General features: G+C 48.8%; 1 protein-coding gene across 1 annotated transcript; it reads left to right on the plus strand.

Moving 5' to 3' along the window:
• Positions 1-18,573: 18,573 nt before the first annotated feature.
• On the plus strand, positions 18,574-19,533 carry LOC311427858 (olfactory receptor 14A16-like; the record flags this gene model as incomplete). The annotated part of the gene is made up of 1 exon (XM_084539448.1): positions 18,574-19,533. The coding sequence occupies one exon, from the start codon at positions 18,574-18,576 to the stop codon at positions 19,531-19,533; it is 960 nt and encodes a 319-aa protein (XP_084395574.1).
• Between the last annotated feature and the right edge of the window lie 4,854 nt (positions 19,534-24,387).

The raw sequence follows: 24,387 nt of genomic DNA on the forward strand, positions 1-24,387 counted from the left end.
GGGCAGGTCTTTTCACTCTACTCAATGTAGGTTTCTGTGTCTGGAAGGGGACAATTTCCCCAATGAGGCCAAGCTCATGGGTACAGCTACAGCCAATAAAGATATATTTATTTTTCATTCTAAGTTTTCCACAGACGATCCAAGAGAGTCCATGGATGTCCAGGTGTCTACTGAGATTCAGGCTGAATTTCTCAGGATCCAATGGTCATTTCAATCTTATTTTATTTTATTTTATTTTATTTTATTTTATTTTATTTTATTTTATTTTATTTTATTTTATTTTATTTTATTTTATTTTATTTTATTTTATTTTATTTTATATTATTTTATTTTATTTTATTTTATTTTATTTTATTTTATTATTTTCTGAACACACCCCTGACTTCTCTTAGAAAGGGTTTCATGTGCTGGGCTGGGCTGCACTGACAGGGACAAAGACCACTGCTGGTAGTAGAGGTGTCAGACCAGCACACTCTGCTCTTCCTCCCAATGAAGGTCTCTAAAGAAGTCAGCCTGGATGAATAGCAATAGGAGAATGATGTTCAAAACTGAAATGCAGAAAAATTCAGCCTTTGAAATAAGAAAATCTTTTTATTGGTTGCTCTTTGAAATCTTCTTCCTTAATTACATCTTGCAAGCTCTGCAATTAGCTGCACAAGGCGTGAAGGCTTGAAGACAACTATCAAAGAGACGTTAGGAGTTTCTGCATTTTAATGAGTTCCATGGTATATTTTGGTGCTCAGGTACTGAGAGGTGAATGATGCAACTGCTAGAGAAACTAAAGTCAGGAGGAAAAGCTGAAGTGACTTGGAGTATTAATGGGCCCCAGTGAGGGCTGTTACTAACAAAGCCTCCCCAGGGACTTGTTAGGGCAGATATTTGGAGGCCATGGTTACAGACAGGCAAAACACTGTGCTGAGAAAAGCCTTGATTTAGTGAAGAAGAAGAGCCAAGACCTGACCCCTAGAACTGTGAGAGGAGATCCTGCACCCCCACATCTGGCTCAAGGCTTTTCCTGGGGTCTGTGGGATGTGGTGGGCAGTGTGATGCCATGAGAACAACACTGGTGTCACACCTCCGAGGAGCTGCACAGGGTTGAAAGGAATCAATGAGGCCTCATCACAGTGAATAAAATATATTTCCTCATAAACTCTAGCCAAGAGGACAGAAATTTCAGGGCTTTGGGGCCTGTCATTGCTACCAGCACCCTCTGCCTTCCCCTCTGCAGGCTTTCCTATCATGTCCCACAGTCTGACCTATTTCCTTGAAGTCTGCAGACACCCATCTCAGTTCACCATCTTGCTTTCATGCCTTGCTTTCACTGATGTCTCGTCAGCCCTCACCAGCTGTTCCTTGAAAGACAAAGCGACGGTCTAATCAGAGGGTGACCTCTGGCACCACAGTAATATACGTTGAGGGACATTTCTTCCTCCTTGTGGCCAATGCTTAACTTCCGAGGTGCACTGTATGGAAGTTTTATCTTCTGCTCTTTCCTACTGCCAAAGAAAGCTCCATCAGGGTGGAAACCACTCCTGAAGTAGGCATCCCAACACACCAGGCTCCTTGCGGCCTCTCAGCCAACCAGACACAAGTCACCTCAGCAGCACCTTTCAAGCCAGGGGCCTTGCAGCTTCTTGGCTAGACACAGCCAAGCCTTGTGCCTGCTGCTGCCTAGCCATGGACTCAAGCAGAAGGGACAGGACAACCCATCTGGGGGCCTTCTTTCTGCCTGGGTCCTCCTGGCTCTGGAGGCAGAGGGGATCCCCCAGTCAGCATGCCAAGCAGCTGCCTTCTGCTGGCCTAGCAGGGCCACTGCCAGATGTCAGCCCAAAAGTCCACATCCCAGGGAGAAGTCAAGGCTGACCTGCCACCTCCAGACACAAGTGACCTCCCAGTCCCTTTGCGTGACACGTTGCTGCTGCTGCCCTATCAAGTGCAGAGACAGAAGTGACCTCACAGTCACTGCCACAGTCACATTTCTCCTGCTGGGGCAGGAGATGCTGAGGCAGAGCTGAGCTCCTCAGAGCATTCCCACCCTTGTGGCCCACAAGCTGATCAGATCCATGGCCCCCCAAATTCATTTGGAGTTAGGGTTTTGTTTAGATCTCTTAAGCAGTTTTCTAGTGTTAAATAGGCAATTTTAGTGCTAGTATTAAGGGCTGAGATCAGAGTGATTAAGAGAGTAAGAGCTAGGGGAAGCGGCTCTGGTCTGAATTTTGTCTTCTAGGGATACGTTGTGGTCACTCATTAGAGTAGTGGATTCCTGTCAGGGGGCTGAGTAGCATTTAGTTTTAGGAATTAACTTTACAGGTTGAAGCTGGGGAATAGCCTTGACTATTTTAAGTCACAGTTACAGCTGCATCAGCATAACTTGAACCCTCTTACCTCTACAAAATCCTTAATTTCAGCTGGCCAAGTCCCTGTTCCCTCCTCTCAGTCTCACATTTCTCCTGGCCAGGCTTCTCCTGATTTCCCCATATCAGTTATCTTTTTAGGGGCATGCTTATGATGCCTTTCATGATCTTAGACTATCTGTCAGTGCTCTGTTGGCTACTCTATTCCTGAGAAAAGTGGCACTTAAGACACGATGGAAAAGGACACAAATGTCCATCAGAGCACCCTGCACAATGTGCCCAGCAGCTCTGCAGTGCCACAAAAGCGCTGTTCCTCCCTACAAGTTTCCTTTCCAGAATGGCTCCTATGTCTCCAGGGTAACTTTTCCCAGACACTCACTTCCCCAGGCCAAACCACTCTTGCCCTCAGGCCCCATGTGTCTCTCCAACCCTTCCCTCTGCCCCTGCAGTAGTGGCACCTCAGCGCAGCAGGTTGGTGCATCTCCAGGCTCAGGGGTGTTTCCTGAGGGCCTGCCCCGGGTGCGGAGTGGTGGGGAGGAAGAGAGCAAGGTCATCTGTCGTGGTTTAACCCGACTGGCAGCTAAACACCACGCAGCCGTTCGCTCACCCTCCCCCCTCCCTCTCTGGGACGGGGGAGAGAAATGGAAAGTGAAGCCCGTGAGTTGAGATAAAGACAGTTTAATAAGACAGGAAAAAAAAAATAACAAAATAATAATAACAATAATAATAATTATGATACAATGGTGATAATACGAAAGTAATAATAGTATGTACAAACAAGTGATGCACAATGCAATTGCTCACCACCCGCTGACCGATGCCCAGCCTAACCCCGAGCAGTCCGGCCCCCTCCCCCCGGCTAGCCACCCCTATATATTGTTTAGCATGACGTCAGATGGTATGGAATACCCCTTTGGCTAGTTTGGGTCACCTGTCCTGGGTCTGTCCCCTCCCAGCTCTTACTGCACCCCCCAGCCTGCCCGTTGGCAGGACAGAGCAAAGGCTGAGATGTCCTTGGCTTAGTATAAGCACTGCTCTGCAACAATTAAAGCATCGGGGTGTTATCAGCACTCTTCTCATTCTAAGCCAAAACACAGCATTCCACCAGCTACTAGGAAGAAAATTAATTCTGTGCTAACTGAAACCAGGACATCTATCCACCCCTTATTCCATACCATTTATGTCATGCTCAGGTTACACTCTTTTCCATACATTCTAATTAGTCACCTATAGTAATCATGGTAGTGATAACATACAGTATAATATACTATTTAACATGGTGCAATTCAGTTCATGGGCTATTCTCACCCAGTATTAAATCTCCTTGAGGTACACACCGGACCTCTCCGTTCTTTTGCATCACCCACCAAGTATATCCAGGTCCCTGAGCGAAAACAATTCCACGAATAGGTTTGCCTTTTCCTGAGGCAGGAGTAGCCCAGACTGTTTTACCCAGCATATTTTTTACATGCACTACAGGAACTTTATCCCCATCTACAGTACGTAACAGGTTTGATTGGGCAGGTCCAGCTCGGTTGGTAGATCCCCTAGTATTGACTAACCAGGTGGCCTTTGCCAAATGCGTATCCCAGTTTTTGAACGTCCCAGCGCCCATTGCTTTCAAGGTAGTCTTTAACAGGCCATTGTATCGTTCAACTTTCCCGGAGGCTGGTGCATGATAGGGGATGTGATACACCCATTCAATACCATGTTCTTTGGCCCAAGTGTCTATAAGGTTGTTTCGGAAGTGAGTCCCATTGTCTGATTCTATTCTTTCTGGGGTGCCATGTCGCCATAGGACTTGCTTTTCAAGGCCCAGGATGGTGTTCCGGGCGGTGGCATGAGGCACAGGATATGTTTCCAGCCATCCGGTGGTTGCTTCCACCATTGTAAGTACGTGGCGCTTGCCATTGCGAGTTTGAGGGAGTGTGATGTAATCAATCTGCCAGGCCTCTCCATATTTATATTTCAGCCATCGTCCTCCATACCAAAGAGGCTTTGACCGTTTGGCTTGCTTGATTGCAGCACATGTTTCACAGTCATGAATAACCTGTGCTATAGCGTCCATGGTCAAGTCCACCCCTCGATCACGAGCCCATCTGTATGTTGCATCTCTACCTTGATGGCCTGAGGTGTCATGGGCCCATCGGGCTATAAATAATTCACCTTTATGCTGCCAATCCAGGTCCACCTGAGCTACTTCAATCTTAGCAGCCTGATCCACCTGCTGGTTGTTTTGATGTTCTTCAGTAGCCCGATTCTTGGGCACATGAGCATCTACGTGGCGTACTTTCACAGCCAGGTTCTCTACCCGAGCAGCAATATCTTGCCACAATGCAGCAGCCCAGATAGGTTTGCCCCTACGCTGCCAGTTGTTTTGCTTCCATTGCTGTAACCATCCCCACAGGGCATTTGCTACCATCCATGAATCGGTGTAGAGATAGAGAACTGGCCATTTTTCTCGTTCAGCAATGTCTAAAGCCAGCTGAATGGCTTTCACTTCTGCAAACTGACTCGATTCACCTTCTCCCTCAGCAGCTTCTGCAACTCGTCGCGTAGGACTCCATACAGCAGCCTTCCATCTCCGATGCTTCCCCACAATACGACAGGACCCATCAGTGAACAGGGCATATTTCTTTTCATTCTCTGGCAACTGGTTGTACAGTGGGGCTTCTTCAGCACGACCCACCTCCTCCTCTGATGATATCCCAAGGTATTTGCCTTCTGGCCAGTCCATGATCACTTCCAATATTCCTGGGCGACTGGGGTTTCCTATTCGAGCCCGCTGAGTAATCAGTGCAACCCACTTGCTCCATGTAGCATCAGTTGCATGATGCGTAGAGGGGACCCTTCCCTTGAACATCCAGCCTAGTACCGGTAATCGGGGTGCTAGGAGGAGCTGCGCTTCAGTACCGACCACCTCCGAAGCAGATCGAACTCCTTCATATGCTGCCAATATCTCCTTTTCAGTTGGAGTATAGCGGGCCTCAGATCCTCTGTATCCCCGACTCCAAAACCCCAGAGGCCGACCTCGAGTTTCCCCAGGTTCTTTCTGCCAGAGGCTCCAGGTGGGGCCGTTCTCCCCGGCTGCAGTGTACAGCACATTCTTTACATCTGGTCCTGTTCGAACTGGCCCAAGGGCTACTGCATGGACTATTTCCTGCTTGATTTGTTCAAAGGCTTGTCGTTGTTCAGGGCCCCATTCAAACTCATTCTTCTTACGAGTTACTTGGTAGAGTGGGTTTACAATCAGACTGTAATTTGGGATGTGCATTCTCCAAAACCCCACAACACCTAGGAAAGTCTGTGTTTCTTTTTTGTTAGTTGGTGGAGACATAGCTGTTATTTTGTTGATCACATCCATTGGGATTTGACGACGTCCATCTTGCCATTTTATTCCTAAAAACTGGATCTCTTGTGCAGGTCCTTTGGCTTGATTTTGTTTTATGGCAAAACCGGCTTTCAGAAGGATTTGGACTATTTTCTTCCCTTTCTCAAAAACTTCCTCTGCTGTGTCACCCCACACAATAATGTCATCGATGTACTGCAGGTGTTCAGGAGCTTCCCCCTGCTCTAGTGCAGACTGGATCAGCCCATGGCAAATGGTAGGGCTGTGTTTCCACCCCTGGGGCAGCCTATTCCAAGTATATTGGACTCCCCTCCAAGTGAAGGCAAATTGTGGCCTGAACTCTGCTGCTAGAGGGATGGAGAAAAATGCATTAGCAGTATCAATTGTGGCGTACCACTTGGCTGCCTTCGATTCTAGTTCGTACTGAAGTTCCAGCATGTCCGGCACTGCAGCACTCAGTGGTGGCGTCACTTCGTTCAGGCCACGATAGTCCACTGTTAGTCTCCACTCGCCATTAGACTTTCGCACTGGCCATATGGGACTATTGAAAGGTGAATGAGTCTTGCTGATCACTCCTTGGCTCTCCAGTTGACGAATTAGCTTATGGATGGGAATCAGGGAGTCTCGGTTGGTGCGATATTGCCGCCGGTGCACAGTTGTGGTAGCAATTGGCACTTGCTGTTCTTCGACCCTCAGCAACCCCACAACAGAGGGGTCCTCTGAGAGACCAGGCAAGGTAGATAATTGTTTAATGCCCTCTGTCTCTAAGGCAGCAATACCAAAAGCCCACCGGAACCCTTTTGGGTCCTTGCAGTATCCTCTTCTAAGATAGTCTATGCCAAGGATACATGGAGCATCCGGACCAGTCACAATGCGGTGCTTTTCCCACTCATTCCCAGTCAGACTCACTTCAGCCTCCAATACAGTCAACTGCTGAGATCCCCCTGTCACTCCACAAATATAGATGGGCTCTGGTCCTTTATAGCTCGATGGCATTATAGTACATTGTGCACCGGTGTCTACTAAAGCCTTATACTTCTGTGCGCGTGATGTGCCAGGCCATCGAATCCACACAGTCCAATAAACTCGATTGTCCCTTTCCTCCCCCTGGCTGGAGGCAGGGCCCCCCTAATCCTGGTCAGAATCTTCCTCGTTTCTGTGTTTGAAGGACTGTCTGCTGGAAGTTGGAGCAGCAAACTTTTCGGAGAATCCCTTTTTCCTGATTGTTTTCTTTTGCAACTCACGTACCCGTGCCTCTAGGGTCGCGGTAGATTTTCCATCCCACTTTCTCATGTCCTCTCCATGGTCTCGTAAGTAAAACCACAGGGTGGCACGGGGTGAGTACCCACCATATCGTCTTCCTTGTGTGGGTGAACGCCTACCCCTGACAGCTGAGACACTGCTTTGTACAGGTGCGAAGGAGAATAATCTCTCTTCAAGTTGGTGAACCTTTTCAGAAAGTTTCTCCCAAGTGTTCTCCTTTGGTCGGTGGGCACTGGTTGGTTCAGGTGGGGAGGACAATAGATTCTCTTCAAGTTGGTGAACCTTTTCAGAAAGTTTCTCCACAGCTGAGACGCAGGCCTGTAAGGAAGAGGAGAGACTTTCTTCGTACTGCCGGAGTTGTTTAGCCGCTTCACCCACTGTGGGTTCCTCATCCTCTTTCCAGGCCATTATTGCCAATGAGCTGGCATATGATGATGGTGCACTCCGTACAAACTTCCGCCACATGGGTCGTGTACACTTGACTTCATCTGGATCTGTGGATGTTTGTTTGAGGTCTGGATCCTCATAAATCACTTCCCGTACGGCTAATTCCCTCAGGTACTGGATTCCCTTCTCCATAGTGGTCCACTTGCCTGGTAGACATAAAATATCTTCCTTGAAGGGATACCTTTCCCTCACAGCTGAGAGGAGACGCCTCCAGAGGCTGGTGGGTCGTGCTCCATCTGCAATTGCTTTGTCAATGCCGGCGTCTCGAGCAAGGGATCCCAGCCGCTTGGCTTCCCTGCCGTCTAATTCCACACAATTGGCTCCAGAGTCCCAGCACCGGAGCAGCCAGGTGACAAGCTGCTCACCTATACAGCGACCAAAATCTTTTCGCACATCTCGTAGCTCGCGCTCGTTTAGGCTTCGGGTAGTTACTGTTGCTCTTTCGGCATCCTCATCTTCCTCCTCCTGAATCCTTGACGGCCCAGCGTCGTCATCATCTTCGTCATCTCTATACTTAGTTTTGGCAGAAGCCTTACCTGGATTGGCAGAAGACTCTCTGCGTTCTAAACGACTTGAATTTCTATACCATATTTTCACCTTCTCTACAGGGGCAGCTTGCACTGCTACTGCTCGTTTCTCTGACTTTGTTACAGGGTCTGCCACAGGGGTTGGAATGCCCTCTGCAGGGTCAACTTGCACTGCTACAGCTCGTTTCTCTGACACGGCCACAGGAGCTGGAGCAGTTGCAGGAGCTGGGACTGGAGCAGCAGTAGGAGCTGGAGCTGGAGCGGCTTCAGGAGCTGGAGCTGGAGCGGCTTCAGGAGCTGGGACTGGAGCAGCTGCAGGAGCTGGAGCTGGAGCAGCTTCAGGAGCTGGGACTGGAGCAGTTGCAGGAGCTGGAGCTGGAGCGGCTGCAGGAGCTGGGACTGGAGCGGCTGCAGGAGCTGGGACTGGAGCGGCTGCAGGAGCTGGGACTGGAGCGGCTGCAGGAGCTGGGACTGGAGCGGCTGCAGAATCCACCGTAGGGGTCACAGTGGCCGTTGGATCTGTCACAGGGTTTGGAGTGGCCGCAGGGTCTGTCACTAAGTTGACAGCAGTATCAATGGCAGCTCGATAGGCATGAGCCAGGCCCCAGCACGTTACAATGATTTGTGTTACTTTGGAACTGCCAGAATCATTACACCTTTTTTTCAAGCATTCTGCCAGTTTTTGAGGATTTTGCCATTGTTCAGGGGTGAATTTCCAACACACTGGGGGTGCCAACTGCTCTAGATGCCTGCCCATATCCACCCATACTCCCTGCCACCCACAACTATACTGCCTCCGGGCAGATCTCCGGATGAGCTTCATAAGTAGTTGTTTAACTTTAAGCAGAATCTGAAGTGCATTCATGAGGCAGAACAACAAGACTATGGTATTCTGAGTATTCCAGAAATATTCAATATCTTGGAGAGCTATTGTGACAAGCTCAGGGGATAAGAGGGTGGTGAAGGAGGAAGGCAGAGTGACCCAGGAGGATACAGGGGTGGTGAAGGAGAAAGGGAGAGTAAGCAAGTAAGGAAAAATATCCTCCCCTTTCCCCTCCACAGATTGACTCTCTAATGGAGAAAAACAATAGGTATAATTGCTAATAGTTCCCAAGATGCTGTTTCCAAAGTACAGAGTCCACGATGTTACTGAGTATAAATACCAAGTTAGAGTCATGACCAGATATCTTATCGTCTCATAAGCCATTGCTATAACACTTAGTACCATAATGGTCTGAAACCAGGGCCCGGAGAGGAGAAACAACACTACAGAGAGCAAATACGGAAAATAATGTACTATAATACTCAATTTGGAAAACAGGCGCAGCAGAGTTGTGATTAAAGCAATCAGCATCATGACAAGTGACTATTAAGCAGGTCTAATCCTTACACCAATTTTAGTTTAACACACTCTGATCAGATCTGCCGTTATCTCAACCTTTCGAGCCCCACGTTGGGCGCCAAAAAGACTGTCGTGGTTTAACCCGACCGGCAGCTAAACACCACGCAGCCGTTCGCTCACCCTCCCCCCTCCCTCTCTGGGACGGGGGAGAGAAATGGAAAGTGAAGCCCGTGAGTTGAGATAAAGACAGTTTAATAAGACAGGGAAAAAAAAATAACAAAATAATAATAACAATAATAATAATGATGATACAATGGTGATAATACGAAAGTAATAATAGTATGTACAAACAAGTGATGCACAATGCAATTGCTCACCACCCGCTGACCGATGCCCAGCCTAACCCCGAGCAGTCCGGCCCCCTCCCCCCGGCTAGCCACCCCTATATATTGTTTAGCATGACGTCAGATGGTATGGAATACCCCTTTGGCTAGTTTGGGTCACCTGTCCTGGGTCTGTCCCCTCCCAGCTCTTACTGCACCCCCCAGCCTGCCCGTTGGCAGGACAGAGCAAAGGCTGAGATGTCCTTGGCTTAGTATAAGCACTGCTCTGCAACAATTAAAGCATCGGGGTGTTATCAGCACTCTTCTCATTCTAAGCCAAAACACAGCATTCCACCAGCTACTAGGAAGAAAATTAATTCTGTGCTAACTGAAACCAGGACACTTGGCAAATCAGATCTCAAGGTGTGACAAGGTGATGCTCTCAGCGGATGAGGGAAAGGTTGTGGATGTGCTCTACCTAGACCGCAGTAAGGCTTTTCCATCTTTTCCCACAACATTCTCCAGAGAAACTGGCTGCTCAAGGCTTGGACAGGTGTACGCTTTGTGGGGTTAAAAACTGGACCAAATCATGGTAAATGCAAATAAATGCAGATGGAGGCCTGTCCTTAGTGTCCCGCAGGGCCCAGTACTGTGGCCAGGTCTCTTCAATATCTCCATCAATGATGTGGATGAGGGGATCGAGTGCACCCTCAGTAAGTTTGCAGATGACACCAAGTTTGGAGTGAATGTTGATCTGGTAGAAGGGCTTGTGAGGCCACAACTTGAGTAATGTGCTCAGCTCTGGGGCCCCAATAAGGATGTGTATCTATTAGAAGGAGTCCAGAGGAGGGCCATAAGGACAATCAATGGGCTGCAGCCCTTTTCCTAGGAACATGCTGAGGAAGATGGGTTTGTTCAGCCTGGACAAGAGAAGGCTCTGGGGAGACCTTAAAGAGCCCTTCCAATACCAATAGGGGGCCTACAGCTGGGGAGGGACTCTTCATCAGTGTCATGATATGACGAGTGGTAATGGTTTTAAACTGAAAGAGGGTAGATTTAGATTAGCTATTAAAAAGAAGTTCTTGACTTAGAGGGTGGTAAGGCAGCGGAACAGGCTGCCCAGGGAAGCTGTGGATGCCCTATCCCTGGAAGTATTCAAGGCTAGGTTGGATGGGGCTTTGAGCAACCTGGTCTAGTGGACGCCGACTCGATGGTGAGGCAGAGTGAGAAGCAGAGAAGGCCTTGATGCTGTGCAAACACTGCACAAGAACAGCGACTACAGCCGTGGGTGACCAACGGTGCTCTGGTCACACATTAAAAACACAGCACTGCAGTGTTGCAGGAAGCACGGCCGAAAGCACGACAGACACCAGTAGAGTCAGATCATGCTCCATTTTATTGCCCGAATAGCCTAACTTTTATAGAGAACTTAACAGGGGTGGACAGTGTTTCACACAAATTATTGGTCAAAGCACTCAGAAAAACAACTAGAAGAAAACAACCCCACCTGCAAGAAAACAATCCCCTTGTGATTAGTAGTCACGTAGACCTTATCCTTGATACCCGCTGCTGGTAACAATATTTTCCTGCATTCCTCAGTTGGGCGATGTGGGAACACTGTCATAGATGCTTCTCACAGTTATCCTGGTATCTTGGTTTGCTCAGCTGCAGCAGGCCGTGGGATCTATGCTGTTTCCAGATTCCCTCAACACTGCAGGGGTTGCTCTGCAGAGGAACTCTGTCCCAGCCAGAATCAATGTCCCCACAATGGACAAGAAGCTCTGGAAGGAGGCAGGAAGGTGCTAATAAGCACCAGGACAATTGAGGAAGCCCAAAGGCCCTTCCGAAGGGTCACTGAGTGGCACCTGAGAGGCAGTGCTGGGCAGTGGGGAGGGCCAAGAGAAAGACTTGGGTGAAGGCTGTGAGAAACAGAGACTCTCAGGGCTTTAGCAGCTGTCTGTGGATGGAGTAGGAGGACGAGGTCACTCCTGGGACTGGGGCAGGGCTGAAGTTCCTGCATGAAGCTGGGATGATGGAGAAGTGTCCACCTTGCATGTGTGCCTCAGCCTGGGAGCAGGGGCCTGCCCACGGTGCAGGATGTCTGGGCTGTGCTCAGCCATGCCCCAGGAGATGACCTTGCTCTCTTCCTCCCCACCACTCCCCACACGGGGCAGGCCCTCAGGAAACACCCCTGAGCCTGGAGATGCACCAACCTGCTGCGCTGAGTTGCCACTACTGCAGGGGAAGAGGGGAGGGTTGGAGAGGCACATTGGGCCTGCGGGCAAGAGTGGTGTGGCCTGGGGAACGTAGTGCCTGGGAAAAGTTACCCTGGAGCCATAGGAGCCATTCTGGAAAGAAAACTTGTAGGCAGGAACCACACTTTTGTGGCACTGCAGAGCTGCTGGGCACATTGTGCAGGGTGCTCTGATGGACTTTTGTGTCCTTTTCCATCGTGTATTAAGTGGTGCTTTTCTTAGAAATAGAGCAGCCAACAGAGGTGTGATGGATACTCTGAGATCATGAAATCCATCAGAAAGCTGATCCCAATGAGATGTCTGATATGGGGAGGTCAGGAGAAGGCTGGACAGGAGAGATGTGAGATTTGGGGGAGGGAATAAGGGCTTGGCCAGCAGAAATTAAGGATTTTGTAGAGGTAAATTGGTTCAGGTTATGCTGATGCTGCTGTAACCGTGACCTAAAACAGTCATATGCGGCCCTTCCCCACTTTCAATCAGTAACCTTAAGTCACAAATCTAAATGCTGCTCCACACCCTGACAGGAATCCACTACTCCAATGTCTGAACTCAAAGATTCCCTTGAAGTCAAAACTCAGCCCATAGCCTCTTTCTCTTAACTTTCCTCTATTGCTCACCGTGATCCCTGACCTTAACACTAGCATTAAAAGGCTCTCTTTAACCCTGGACTTCTAGGCAGACCTGAACAAAATCCTAAATCGCAAAGCTTGCCAATAATTTAACCACAGGCTTGACACCCCAGGCAGCACACAAAAGTCTTCAACTAAAATTTTACCTAAACTCTAACTCAGAAAGGTGAGCCTTGTTCCCTAATGCCATACATGAACAGCTAACACCCAAAGCCCCTGTTCCTGTCCATTAACCTCATCACCTTCAGCCCCTCTCCTGAACCTTGACTTCAGGTGCTTGGCCCCTTGTTGCAGGAGAAGAACTGTGAGGCTGCTGTGCAGTTGCTTGGCATTCAAAGATGAACGTGAGGGGCCATGGGTCTCATCAGCTTGTGGGCCACAAGGAGGAGATGGGTGGGAATCCTATGAACCCTACCTCAGGATCTCCTGCCTCTGCAGGAGGAATGTGACTGTGGCAGGGAATGTGAGGTCACTTCTGTCTCTGCACTTGATAGGGCAGCAGCAGGAATGTGTCACGCAAAGGGACTGTGAGGTCACTTGTGTCTGGAGGTGGCAGGTCTCCCTTGACTTCTTCCTGGGAGCTGCACTTTTGGGCTGACAGCTGGCAGTGGCCCTGCTAGGCCAGCACAAGGCACCTGCTTGGCATGCTGACTGGGGGATCCCCTCTGCCTCCAGAGCCAGGAGGACCCAGGCAGAAAGAAGGCCCCAACATGGGTTGTCCTGTCCCTTCTGCTTGAGTCCATGACTGCACAGCAGCAGGCACAAGGCTTGGCTGTGTCTAGCCAAGAAGCTGCAAGGCCAGCAGCAGGCCCCTGGCTTGGAAGCTGCTGCTGAGGTGACTTGTGTCTGGTTGGCTGAGAGGCCGCAAGGAGCCTGGTGTGTTGGGATGCCTACTTCAGGAGTGGTTTCCACTCTGATGGAGCTTTCTTTGGTAGTAGGAAAGAGCAGGAAAGAAAAACTTGCCACAAAGTGTGCCCTGGAAGGTTGGTGCTGGCCTTGAGGAGGAAGAAATGTCCCTCAAAGGGTCATGCTGTGGTGCCAGAGGTCACCCTCTGATCAGACCATGGCTTTGTGTTTCAAGGAACAGCTGGTGAGGGTTGACGAGACATGGGTTAAAGGAAGCGATGAGAGCAAAGTGTTGAACAGAGATGTTTGCAGACTTCAAGGAAATAGGGCAATGTGTAGGACAGCATAGGAAAGCCTGCAGAGGATAAGGCAGAGGGTGCTGGTAAAAAGGGAAGGACACAACAGCCCTGAAGTTTTTGTCACCTTGGCTAGAGCTTAGAAAGAGATATGTTATATTCATTGCGATGGGGCCTCATAGTTTCCTTGCAATCCTGTGCAGCAGCTCAGAGGTGACATAACATAGCATTCTCCTCAAGAAACTGGCTGCTCTTGACTTGGACTGGCGCACGCTTCTTTGGGTTAGAAACTGGCTGGATAGCCGGGCCCATAGAGCCGTGGTAAATCGAGTCAAGTCTAGTTGGAGGCCAATCACTAGTGGCGTTCCCCAGGGCTCGGTGCTGGGGCCAGTCCTCTTTAATATCTTCATCGATGATCTGTACGAGGGCATTGAGTGCACCCTCAGTAAGTTTGCAGATGACACCAAGTTAGGTGCGTGTGTCGATCTGCTTGAGGGCAGGAAGGCTCTGCAGGAGGATCTGGATAGGCTGCACCAATGGGCTGAGGTCAACTGCATGAAGTTCAACAAGGCCAAGTGCCGTGTCCTGCACCTGGGGTGCAATAACCCCAAGCAGAGCTACAGGCTGGGAGATGAGTGGTTGGAGAGCTGCCAGGCAGAGAAGGACCTGGGAGTAATGGTGGATAGTCATCTGAATATGAACCAGCTGTATGCTTATGTGGCCAAGAAGGCCAACAGCATCCTGGCTTGCATAAGAAACAGTGTGGCCAGCAGGGCTAGGGAGGTGATTGTCCCCATGTACTCAGCTCTGGTGAGGCCACACCTCGAGTACTGTGTTCAGTTTTGGGCCCCTCGCTACAAGAAGGACATGGAGGTGCTTGAGCGGGTGCAGAGAAGGGCGACGAAGCTGGTGAGGGGCCTGGAGAACAAGTCCTACGAGGAGCGGCTGAGGGAGCTGGGCTTGTTCAGCCTGGAGAAAAGGAGGCTCAGGGGCGACCTTATCGCTCTCTACAGCAACCTCAAAGGAGGCTGTAGCGAGGTGGGGGTTGGTCTATTCTCCCACGTGCCTGGTGACAGGACGAGGGGGAATGGGCTTAAGTTGCGCCAGGGGAGTTTTAGGTTAGACGTTAGGAAGAACTTCTTTACCGAAAGGGTTGTTAGACATTGGAATGGGCTGCCCAGGGAAGTGGTGGAGTCACCATCCCTGGAAGTCTTTAAAAGACATTTAGATGTAGAGCTTAGGGATATGGTTTAGTGGGGATTGTTAGCGTTAGGTCAGAGGTTGGACTCGATGATCTTGAGGTCTCTTCCAACCTAGAAATTCTGTGATTCTGTTATAACACTGTTCTTCCCTTGGCATCACCCTGCCCACCACAGCCCACAGACCCCAGCAAGAGCCTTGAGACAGATGTGGGGATGCAGGATCTCCCCTTCCAGTGGCTGGGGGCAAACCCTTGGCCCTTCTGCATCACCAAAACCAACCAAGATTTTTCTCAGCACAGTGCTTTGCCTGTCTGTAACCATGGCCTCCAGTTATCTTCCAGTTATGAGCTTCCTTTGGTAGTAGGAAAGAACAGGAGAGAAAAAAATGCCACAAAGCGTACCCTGGAAGGTTGGCACTGGCCATGAGGAGGAAGAAATGTCCAGGGGAACAGCTGGTCTTGCTGCTAGTAACAGAGGCAAAGAATGCATTAAGTGTCTCAGCCTTTACCTCATCCCTTTTCACCAGGTTTTTCCCCCAAAATCCAATAAAGCATTATGATTCTTTCTAATACTCCTTCATTGAAAGTAGTTTTTTTTTTTTTTTTTTTTTTTTTTTTTATTGTCTTTGACAGTAATAGATGGATTGAGCTCCAGCTGGGCTTTGGTCCTTCTAATTTTCACCTGCATAGCCCCATAACATTCAGAAAACAATTCCAGAGAAACTGAGAGCATGCATTAGAAGAAAGCACAGCAAATGTGGAACCTGACAGCCTTCCATCCCCTGCCTTCTGTGACTGTGCTGCAATGCCATTCAACTGGTTACTCCTGAATTATCCACATTTCCCTGCAACTCTTGCTGCTGCTGCTGTCTGGTCAGAGATAGCACAATTACACGAAGGTTGAACTGTCTGCCTGCAGACATTAACAGCTAATAGAATGGAGCATCACTGTGGGTGAACCTTGAGAAACTGCAGGATTTTGACTTCAGAAAACTCTTGACTTTCACATGGAGAAGAGCCCAGTCCTTCACCAAAAGAAGAGGAACCCCACACATCAGGGCAGACTGGGACCCTGCTGAGTGAGTAGTGGCCAGGAGGAGGAGGCTCTGGGTACAACGAGGGATGCCATAGAGCAGTGGTGCCTGCTCACGAGGAACCAGGCCAGCTTCCTACAGAGCTGCCTTACGAGGAGCATGACCACCAAGAAGATCTGAGTTATCATGCTCAGCTCAGATCTGCTGTGACCCCACAGAGATAAGGGTCTGCAGCTAAAAAGGAAAGATGTGGAGGTCTCGGAGTCCCTAGCAAAGCCATGTATAGACAGGATAGAGGACTGTGACAAGGCTGAAAGTCCCAAGAGGACCAGGTCTTTGTGTCCATGGCTATGGCTGTTTTCTCTGTCACTGAGACCTAGGAGGAGACTGATGATCATTAAAGCACCATGGCCTCATTTCCTCTTTGCCCTCACCTAAGAACCAGGCAGGGGTCATACCATTCTCCTGCACTTGACAATGCACATCCCATCTCCTACTGCCCCACAAAGAGCACTGAGCAACCTGTCAAGGAAAGGATCTCCCTTCCGAAGCACTTGGAGTCGAGGCCTGGCCCTTGTGCTTGTGACACACATCCAGTTTTCCTACACATCAGTGTCACCTTCACATTGCCTTTGTCTCCTTGTCCTCACTGCCTCCAGGGTTCTGCTCTAACGAGCTCCAAGGGAGGCTGTGTGAGTGCTGGCCCTCATGGGGACACTGCAGGAAACTTGCCTCTGACTTGGACTTCTGGAGAGATGTCTTCAATTGTCTCTGAGTGCCTGAGGTTCGTGGGCTCATCAGCAAAGCCCCCAGAGGGGTGATTGCAGTGCCTTGGTCTGGTGCTGTGCTGCTGAGCTGGGCCGGGCTCCTGGGCCCAAGGGGAGCTCCTGGCAGACAATGCAGAGGGACATCTGTGCCCAGGAGCAGCTCCTCTGCACAGCGCAGCAGGGCTGGGGGCTCTGACCGCAGCTGGCACACAGAGAGGAGAGAAGGAGAGAGGGCTTGGAGGCACTGAGGAGTGCAACAACAGAGGGCAGCGTGTGGCAGGACACATCTGCAGGCTCCTGACACCGTGAGACTCTGGCAGCAGGGCCATGCAGGTGGGATTGCCAGAGGGGTCTTCTACAGCTGGCACATCCAATGGCTGACAGCATCTGTCACGATGTGTCTTATTTTACCTGTAATGTGGCACAGAAGATGTTTTAGAGAATGGTATTTTTGAGGGGGCGTTTTAATAGGAAGACCGAGTCTTGGTTTATCTGAAATGGAAGACTCGCTTGGATTCTGTGCTTTCAGATTCTTGGTGTGGAGGGGAGGCAGGGTTCATGACAATGAATTGTCTGGATTTTACAGGAGACTGAGACTCCAAGAGTATTGCAGGGAGAGATCAATATGGCAGCAATTAACGTGATCAAATCCCTTCAGGCACCTCAGCCTAAAGACTGAAACAACAACGTTTGTTGTCTCCTCAGGGCTTATCAGGTCTTTAGGAGATGCAACCCCTGTGATGTCCTTTATTCAGGAAGCACACAGCTTCTCAGATGGGGTCTGTGAGCAAGGACATGGCAGATATATGGGGACAGAGATCCTGTTTCCAGCAGGGACATAGGAAGTCAGTAGAGATATGAGCAGGGCAGGTGGTGAGAGGGAGCTGCTGCCAGAAATGCTGTGCGAGGGAGGGCTCAGGCACCTCCCTGCCATCCCCTGCAGGTCAGGCGCCTTCCCTGGGACACCCCCTGCTCTCCTCTCCCTGCAGCACAGCCTCTGCCCTCAAGCCCCCAGTGTCCCCAGCAGGAGCTGTGTCGTCTGCAGGCAGAGCTGCAGCACAGGAGGGTCTGCTGAGTGTCCATCTGTCCCTCCCTGGCCTTGCCTCCCCTGGCAGCAGCATGCTGGCATTCCTCCTGGCTTCTCCAGCTGGCCGTGCTGCTGCTGGTCTTGTTTGCAGGCTGGCTGGGGATGGGGGTTTCACATACCCATGGAGTGAGCCCTCGGTGTGCTTGGGGGAAGGGGAATACGGGGACAAGGTGAGGGGTGTGGAGATGGGCACTTTAAGCCTGGATTCCTCTGCTCTCAGCAGTGTCTTTGTTCTTTTCAATCAAATATGTGAGTACAACTTTCCTACAGCTTTCATGGGGCAGCTGAGACCGTACTTGATGGACAGACTGGCTATCCTCCCCAAAAAACACTATGCACTAAAGTGACAGTCCCTTTTTCTCTGATAATGATCTACAAGGATTCCCTTTGAGTCCAGTAGAAATAGCCAGGATCTGTGGCTTAGAAACACTCCTCAGGAGTGGTGGGACAGCTGAAAGAAAAAACTCAAAATACAAAAATTTAAAATAAAATTTAAAAAAAAGTGTCCACAGCTCTGCTCTGCAGTTTGGTGAACTGGGAGCAACACTGTGAAAAACTCTCTGAGATCAGGAGGGAAGAGAAACTGACATTTCCCCATGTTCCTCTTCATCTCTTTCGGTAGGACAGGACTGACTCCTGCATTGCCCACAGTAGAGCCCCCTGTTCCAAGAGACAGCCTCAGGCAGAATGAATCAGGATGCATGAAAGGGATCTGCCAAATGTCTGCCAGAAAGTGCACAATATAGGCAATGATTTTAAATGAGAAACTGAATTTGTTTCCCTCTGATACATTTCTTGTACTTTATTACTCTCATCCTCTACTTTATTCAGGACCATATCCCGAAAAAAGCAGATGTCCAACAGAAGCACCATCACTGAGTTCCTCCTGCTGGCATTTGCAGAGACGCACGAGCTGCAGCTCCTGCACTTCGCGCTCTTCCTGGGCATCTACCTGGCTGCCCTCCTGGGCAATGGCCTCATCCTCAGTGCCGTAGCCTGCAACCACCGCCTCCACACGCCCATGTACTTCTTCCTCCTCAACCTCGCCCTCCTCGACCTGGGCTGCATCTCCACCACTCTGCCCAAAGCCATGGCCAATGCCCTCTGGGACACCAGGGCCATCTCCTATCAAGGATGTGCTACACAGGTCTTTTTCTTTCTCTTCTTTATAGCAGCAGAATATTCTATTCTCACTATCATGGCCTATGACCGCTACGTTGCCATCTGCAAGCCCCTGCACTACGGGAGCCTCCTGGGCAGCAGAGCTTGTGCCCAGATGGCAGCAGCTGCCTGGGGCAGTGGCTTTCTCAATGCTGTCCTGCACACGACCAACACATTTTCCCTGCCCCTCTGCCAAGACAATGCTGTGGACCAATTCTTCTGTGAAGTCCCCCACATCCTCAAGCTTCCCTGCTCAGATTCCTATCTCAGAGAAGTTGGGGCAGTTCTGTTTAGCATTTTTTTATCATTTGGTTGTTTTGTTTTCATTGTTTTCTCTTATGTGCAGATCTTCAGGGCTGTGCTGAGGATGCCCTCTGAGCAGGGCAAGCACAAGGCCTTTTCCACGTGCCTCCCTCACCTGGCTGTGATCTCTCTGTTTGTCAGCACTGGCATATTTTCCTACCTGAAGCCCCCCTCCATTTCCTTGCCATCCCTGGACCTGGTGGTGGCATTTCTGTACTCGGTGGTGCCTCCAGCCCTGAACCCCCTCATCTACAGCATGAGGAACCAGGAGCTCAAGGATGCAGTGAGGAAACTGTTTCCATACATGCTTCTTAAGCATCCATCATGTGTTCAGAAGATGTATTCTTAATACTGTGCAAATATTTTGATTCATACTATATCATATCATTTTTATTGTTACTAGTGTTATCATGACATTATCATTCATAATAATACTAAAATAAATAAAAGGGTATTTGGAAAAATGACACAACATTTTTTAAATTATTTTTCTCTGTAAAAATTTGAACAATATTTCATTTTGTTTTTAATAATCTCATTCTTAGCATTCTGAATGTTACTTCTTCTGTTAGGTTTGACCACATGGTCTAATGCATATACAGAAGCAGGCTTCCTTGGTAGTTAAAGACAAGAAAGATATCATGAGAAATTCATTGGTCTCAGTATCCTTCTCTTCCCATCTCCTCTGGAGCTGGGGGAGCAGTCCCAGCATCCAGGAGGGGCTCAGGGCCAAGAGCCCAGCTGCCACAGGTAGGAGCAGTGTATTTGGATTAGACCTTGTGGATCTAGGTGACAGTCCTGTTGTCTCTATATCAGAGCTCTGGCACAAAGCCTTTTCCACGTGCCTCCCTCACCTGACCGTGGTGTCTGCCTCCCTCAGGCCTCTCATGGTTTCCTGCCTGAAGCCCCTCTCCAACTCCTCCCCATTGCTGGACCTGGTGCTGGCATTTCTGTACTCAGTGGTACCTTCAGCACTGAACCCTCTCATCTACAGCATGAGAAACAAGAACTTGGAAGAACAAGAAGTATGGAGTGAGGAGACTGCTCCTATACATGCTTCTTAAACATCAATAATGAGTTTATAATATATAGTCATAATTACGTGAAATTAATGTGATTCACGTCAGTTCACTTTTATCATTATTTCAGTAATGTTATTCTTAGCATCCTGCCTGTTAATAAATTTATATACATTGACCAAATCATCTAATCTACCCATAGGATTAGTCTTCCAGTGTAAATAAAGACAATAAAGAAGCCATCAAAAATTCACTGATCTCAGTATCCGTCTCTTCCCATCTCCTCTGGAGGGGCTCATGGCCAAGAGCCCAGCTGACACATGCAGGAGCAGCCCCGGTGGCCCTCGAGGCTGCCCCTCATTGCCCGCTGGGCTCTGCCTGTCTGCTGCCTTTGGGTTGGGGCTGCTGCTTTCCTGGAGCCATGGCCATGGCCAGCAGCAGGATGTGGTCTTGTAAGGAATGGAACCTGAGCATGAAATAAATGGTACAGAATAAGGGGTGGATGGATATCCTGGTTTCAATTATTACAGAGGTAATTTTCCTCCTACTAGCTGCTCGGGTGTTATGTTTTGGCTTAGGATGAGAAGAGTGCTGATAAGATGCTGATTTTTAATTGTTGCAGAGCAGTGCTTACACCAAGCCAAGGATGTCTCAGCTTCTCACTCTGTCTTGCCAACGGGCAGGCTGGGGGTGCAGCAGGAGCTGGGAGAGGACAGATGCAGGACAGCTGACCCAAACTGTTCAAAGGGGTATTCCATACCATCTGACGTCATGCTAAACAATATTTAGGGGTGGGTAGCCATGGGGAGGAGGGCTGGACTGCTCGGGGTTAGGCTGGGCATCGGTCAGTGGGTGGTGAGCAATTGCTTTGTGCATCACTTGTTTGTACACACTATTAGTAGTAGTTATATTATCATCATTATTGTTATTATTGTTATTGTTATAATTATTTTCCTTTCTTAATAAACTGTCTTTATCTCAACTCACAGGCTTCACTTTCCCGTTTCTTCACTTTCCCGTTTCCCATCCCAGAGAGGGAGGGGGGAGGATGAGTGAATGACTGTGTGGTGTTTAGCTGTGGTTGGATTAAACCACAACACCTGGACATGAGAGTTTTGATCTTTGGGGGTGGTAAGAGGAGCATGGGCAGCAGAAAATAATGATTTCATAGAGGGAAGAGGCATCATGTAATGTAGATCATGTGGTAACACTGACTTGTACAGTCATATATGGCCCTAACACTATTTTAACCAGTAGTTTTAATCCCTAAACCTAAATGTTCCTCCAACACTCTGACAGGAATCCATTTCTCTAAAGCTTGAACACAAGGTATCCCTTGAAGCAAAGCTCACCCCATAACCCCTTTCCCTTACCTTTTCTCTCTTGCTCACCCTAATCCCTTCCCTTAACATTAGTAATAAAATGCTCTATTTAAACCTTGGCTTCTAGGCAGACATAAAAATGAACCAAACCACAGAGCCTGCCCATACCCTACACAAAGAAGAACACCAAACCTTCCCATTAAACATTTGTTTACTCTCTAACCCAGAAAGGTGAGCCCCAGTCCAGTGGGAACTAGAAAGTAGTCAGCTCTGCCTCAGGATCTCCTGCCCCAGCAGCAGGAGGAATGTGACTTTGACGTCACTTCTGTCTCTGCCCTTGATAGGGCAGCAGCAGGAACGTGTCACAGAAAGGGACTGTGAGGTCACTTGTGTCTGGAGGTGGCAGGTCACCCTTGACTTCTCCCTGGGACCTGCACTTTTGGGCTGACATCTGGCAGTGGCCCTGCTAGGCCAGCAGAAGGCACCTGCTTGGCATGCTGACTGGGGGATCCCCTCTGCCTCCAGACCCAGGAGGACCCAGACAGAAAGAAGGCCCCCAGTTGGGTTGTCCTGTCCCTTCTGCTTGAGTCCATGAGTGGGCAGCAGCAGGCACAAGGCTTGGCTGTGTCTAGCCAAGAAGCTGCAAGGCCAGCAGCAGGCCCCTGGCTTGGAAGCTGCTGCTGAGATGACTTGTGTGTGGTTGGCTGAGAGGCCGCAAGGAGCCTGGTGTGTTGGGATGCCTACTTCAGGAGGGGTTTCCAACCTGATGGAGCTATCTGTGGTAGCAGGAAAGAGCAGGAGAGAAAAACTTGCCACAAAGTGTGCCCTGTGTTATAAATTAAACCACACAATTTACTGGTCTATTGAAATTATTTTATTAATCAAGTAAGCAGACACAAGCAAAACAGCGCTGGGTGGCTGGGGAGTCTCCGCTCCACAACAGCACGCAACTTCCCTTTCCAGTGTTGCTGTTTTATAGCAGTTGAATTCCGGCTTATCAGGACTTGTTGAACTGGCTGAGGCTGCGCAATCTATTGTTGAGAGGGGGGGTCGTTATTCCTCTGCTTCGTGTTCAGGTGCGGGTAGTAAAGCGGCAAAAAGGATGTCTTGTGGTAAGGAATTTCACAGAGTCTGGTTTAACTCAAGGATGTTCACCCAACACCCCCTCCTGCTTCCTCCCTTATCAAGGCCATTAAATTTTACAACCTTTTCTCCCCAGCAGATTCTCCAAATTCCTCAAAGACAATGAACAAACCCCCACTAATTTATCACACCCTGGAAGGTTGGAACTGGCCACAAGGAGGAAGAAATGTCCTTCAAGGGGTTGTGCTGTAGTGCCAGAGGTCACCCTCTGATCAGACCATGGCTTTCTGTTTCAAGGAACAGCTGGTGAGGGTTGACGAGACATGGGTTAAAGCAAGGGATGAGAGCAAAGTGGTGAACAGAGATGGGTGTCTGCAGACTTCAAGGCAATAGGGCAATGTGTGGGACAGCATTGGAAAACCTGCAGAGGAGAAGGCAGAGGGTGCTGGTAAAAAGGGAAGGTGCTAACAACCCTGAGATATTTGTCTCCTTTGCTGCAGCTTATGAGGAGAGATGTTATACTCATTGCAATGAGGCCTCATTAATTGCTTGCAACCCTGTACATCAGCTCAGAGGTGACATACCACTATTCTTCCCTTGGCATCACCCTGCCCACCACATCCCACAGATTCCAGCAAGAGCCTTGAGAAAGACTTGGGGATGCAGGATCTCCTGTTCCAGTGGCTGGGGCCAACCCTTGGCCCTTCTGCATCACCAAAACCAACCAAGACTTTTCTCAGCATAGAGCTTTGCCTGTCTGTAACCGTGGCCTTCAAATATCTGCCCTAACAAGGCCCTGGGGAGGCTTTCTTAGTAATAGCCCTCAGTGGGGCCCATTAATACTCCAAGTCACTTCAACTCGTCCTTCTGACTTTACTTGCTCAAACAGTTACATCACTCTCTTCTCAGTACCTGAGCTTCATAGACTGAACACCGAAATACACCATGGAACTCATTAAAATGCAGAAAGTCCTAACATCTCTTCCATAGTTGTCTTCAAGCCTTCACGCCTTGTGCAGCTAATTGCAGAGCTTGCATGATGTAGTTAAGGATGAAGTTTTCAAAAAGCATCAAATATTTTTTTTTTCTTTTTCATTTAAAACGCTGAATGTTGTTGCATTTCAGTTTGGAGCATCATTCACCTATTGCTATTCATCCAGGGTGACTTATTTGCAGACCTGCATCAGAAGGAAAATCAGAGTCTGGAGGTCTGACACCTCATCTGCCAGCAGTGGTCTTTGTCCCTGTAGCTGCAGCAGGGCTCAGCACATGAAAACCTTTCAAAGATAATTCAAGGAAAAATAAAATAAAATAAAATAAAATAAAATAAAATAAAATAAAATAAAATAAAATAAAATAAAATAAAATATAAAATAAAATAAAATAAAATAAAATAAAATAAAATAAAATAAAATAAAATAAAATAAAATAAAATAAAATAAAATTGAAATGAACATTGGATCCTGAGACATTCTAAATTAATCTTAGTAGACACCTGGACATCCATGGTTCTCTTGGGTCTTCTGTTGAAAACTCAGGAAGAAAACTAAAGAAAATATATCTTCAAGTGGCTGTAGCTGTACCCATGAGCTTGGCCTCTTTGGGGAAATCGTCCCTTTCCAGCCACGGAAACCTAAATTGGGTAAAGTGAAAAGACCTGCCCAGTCAATGGAGTAGGGCAAAGTCCTACTTCCTGTGCTATAGATGCAGAAGGCAAAAAGAATTGCATTGTGCCTGACACTGCTCTGGGACGTGTCACCCAGGTCAGGCAACTTTACC

The sequence above is a fragment of the Aythya ferina genome (assembly GCF_964211825.1).
Source record: "Aythya ferina genome assembly, contig: HAP1_SCAFFOLD_29, whole genome shotgun sequence".
In the NCBI taxonomy this organism is placed as follows: Eukaryota; Metazoa; Chordata; class Aves; order Anseriformes; family Anatidae; genus Aythya; species Aythya ferina.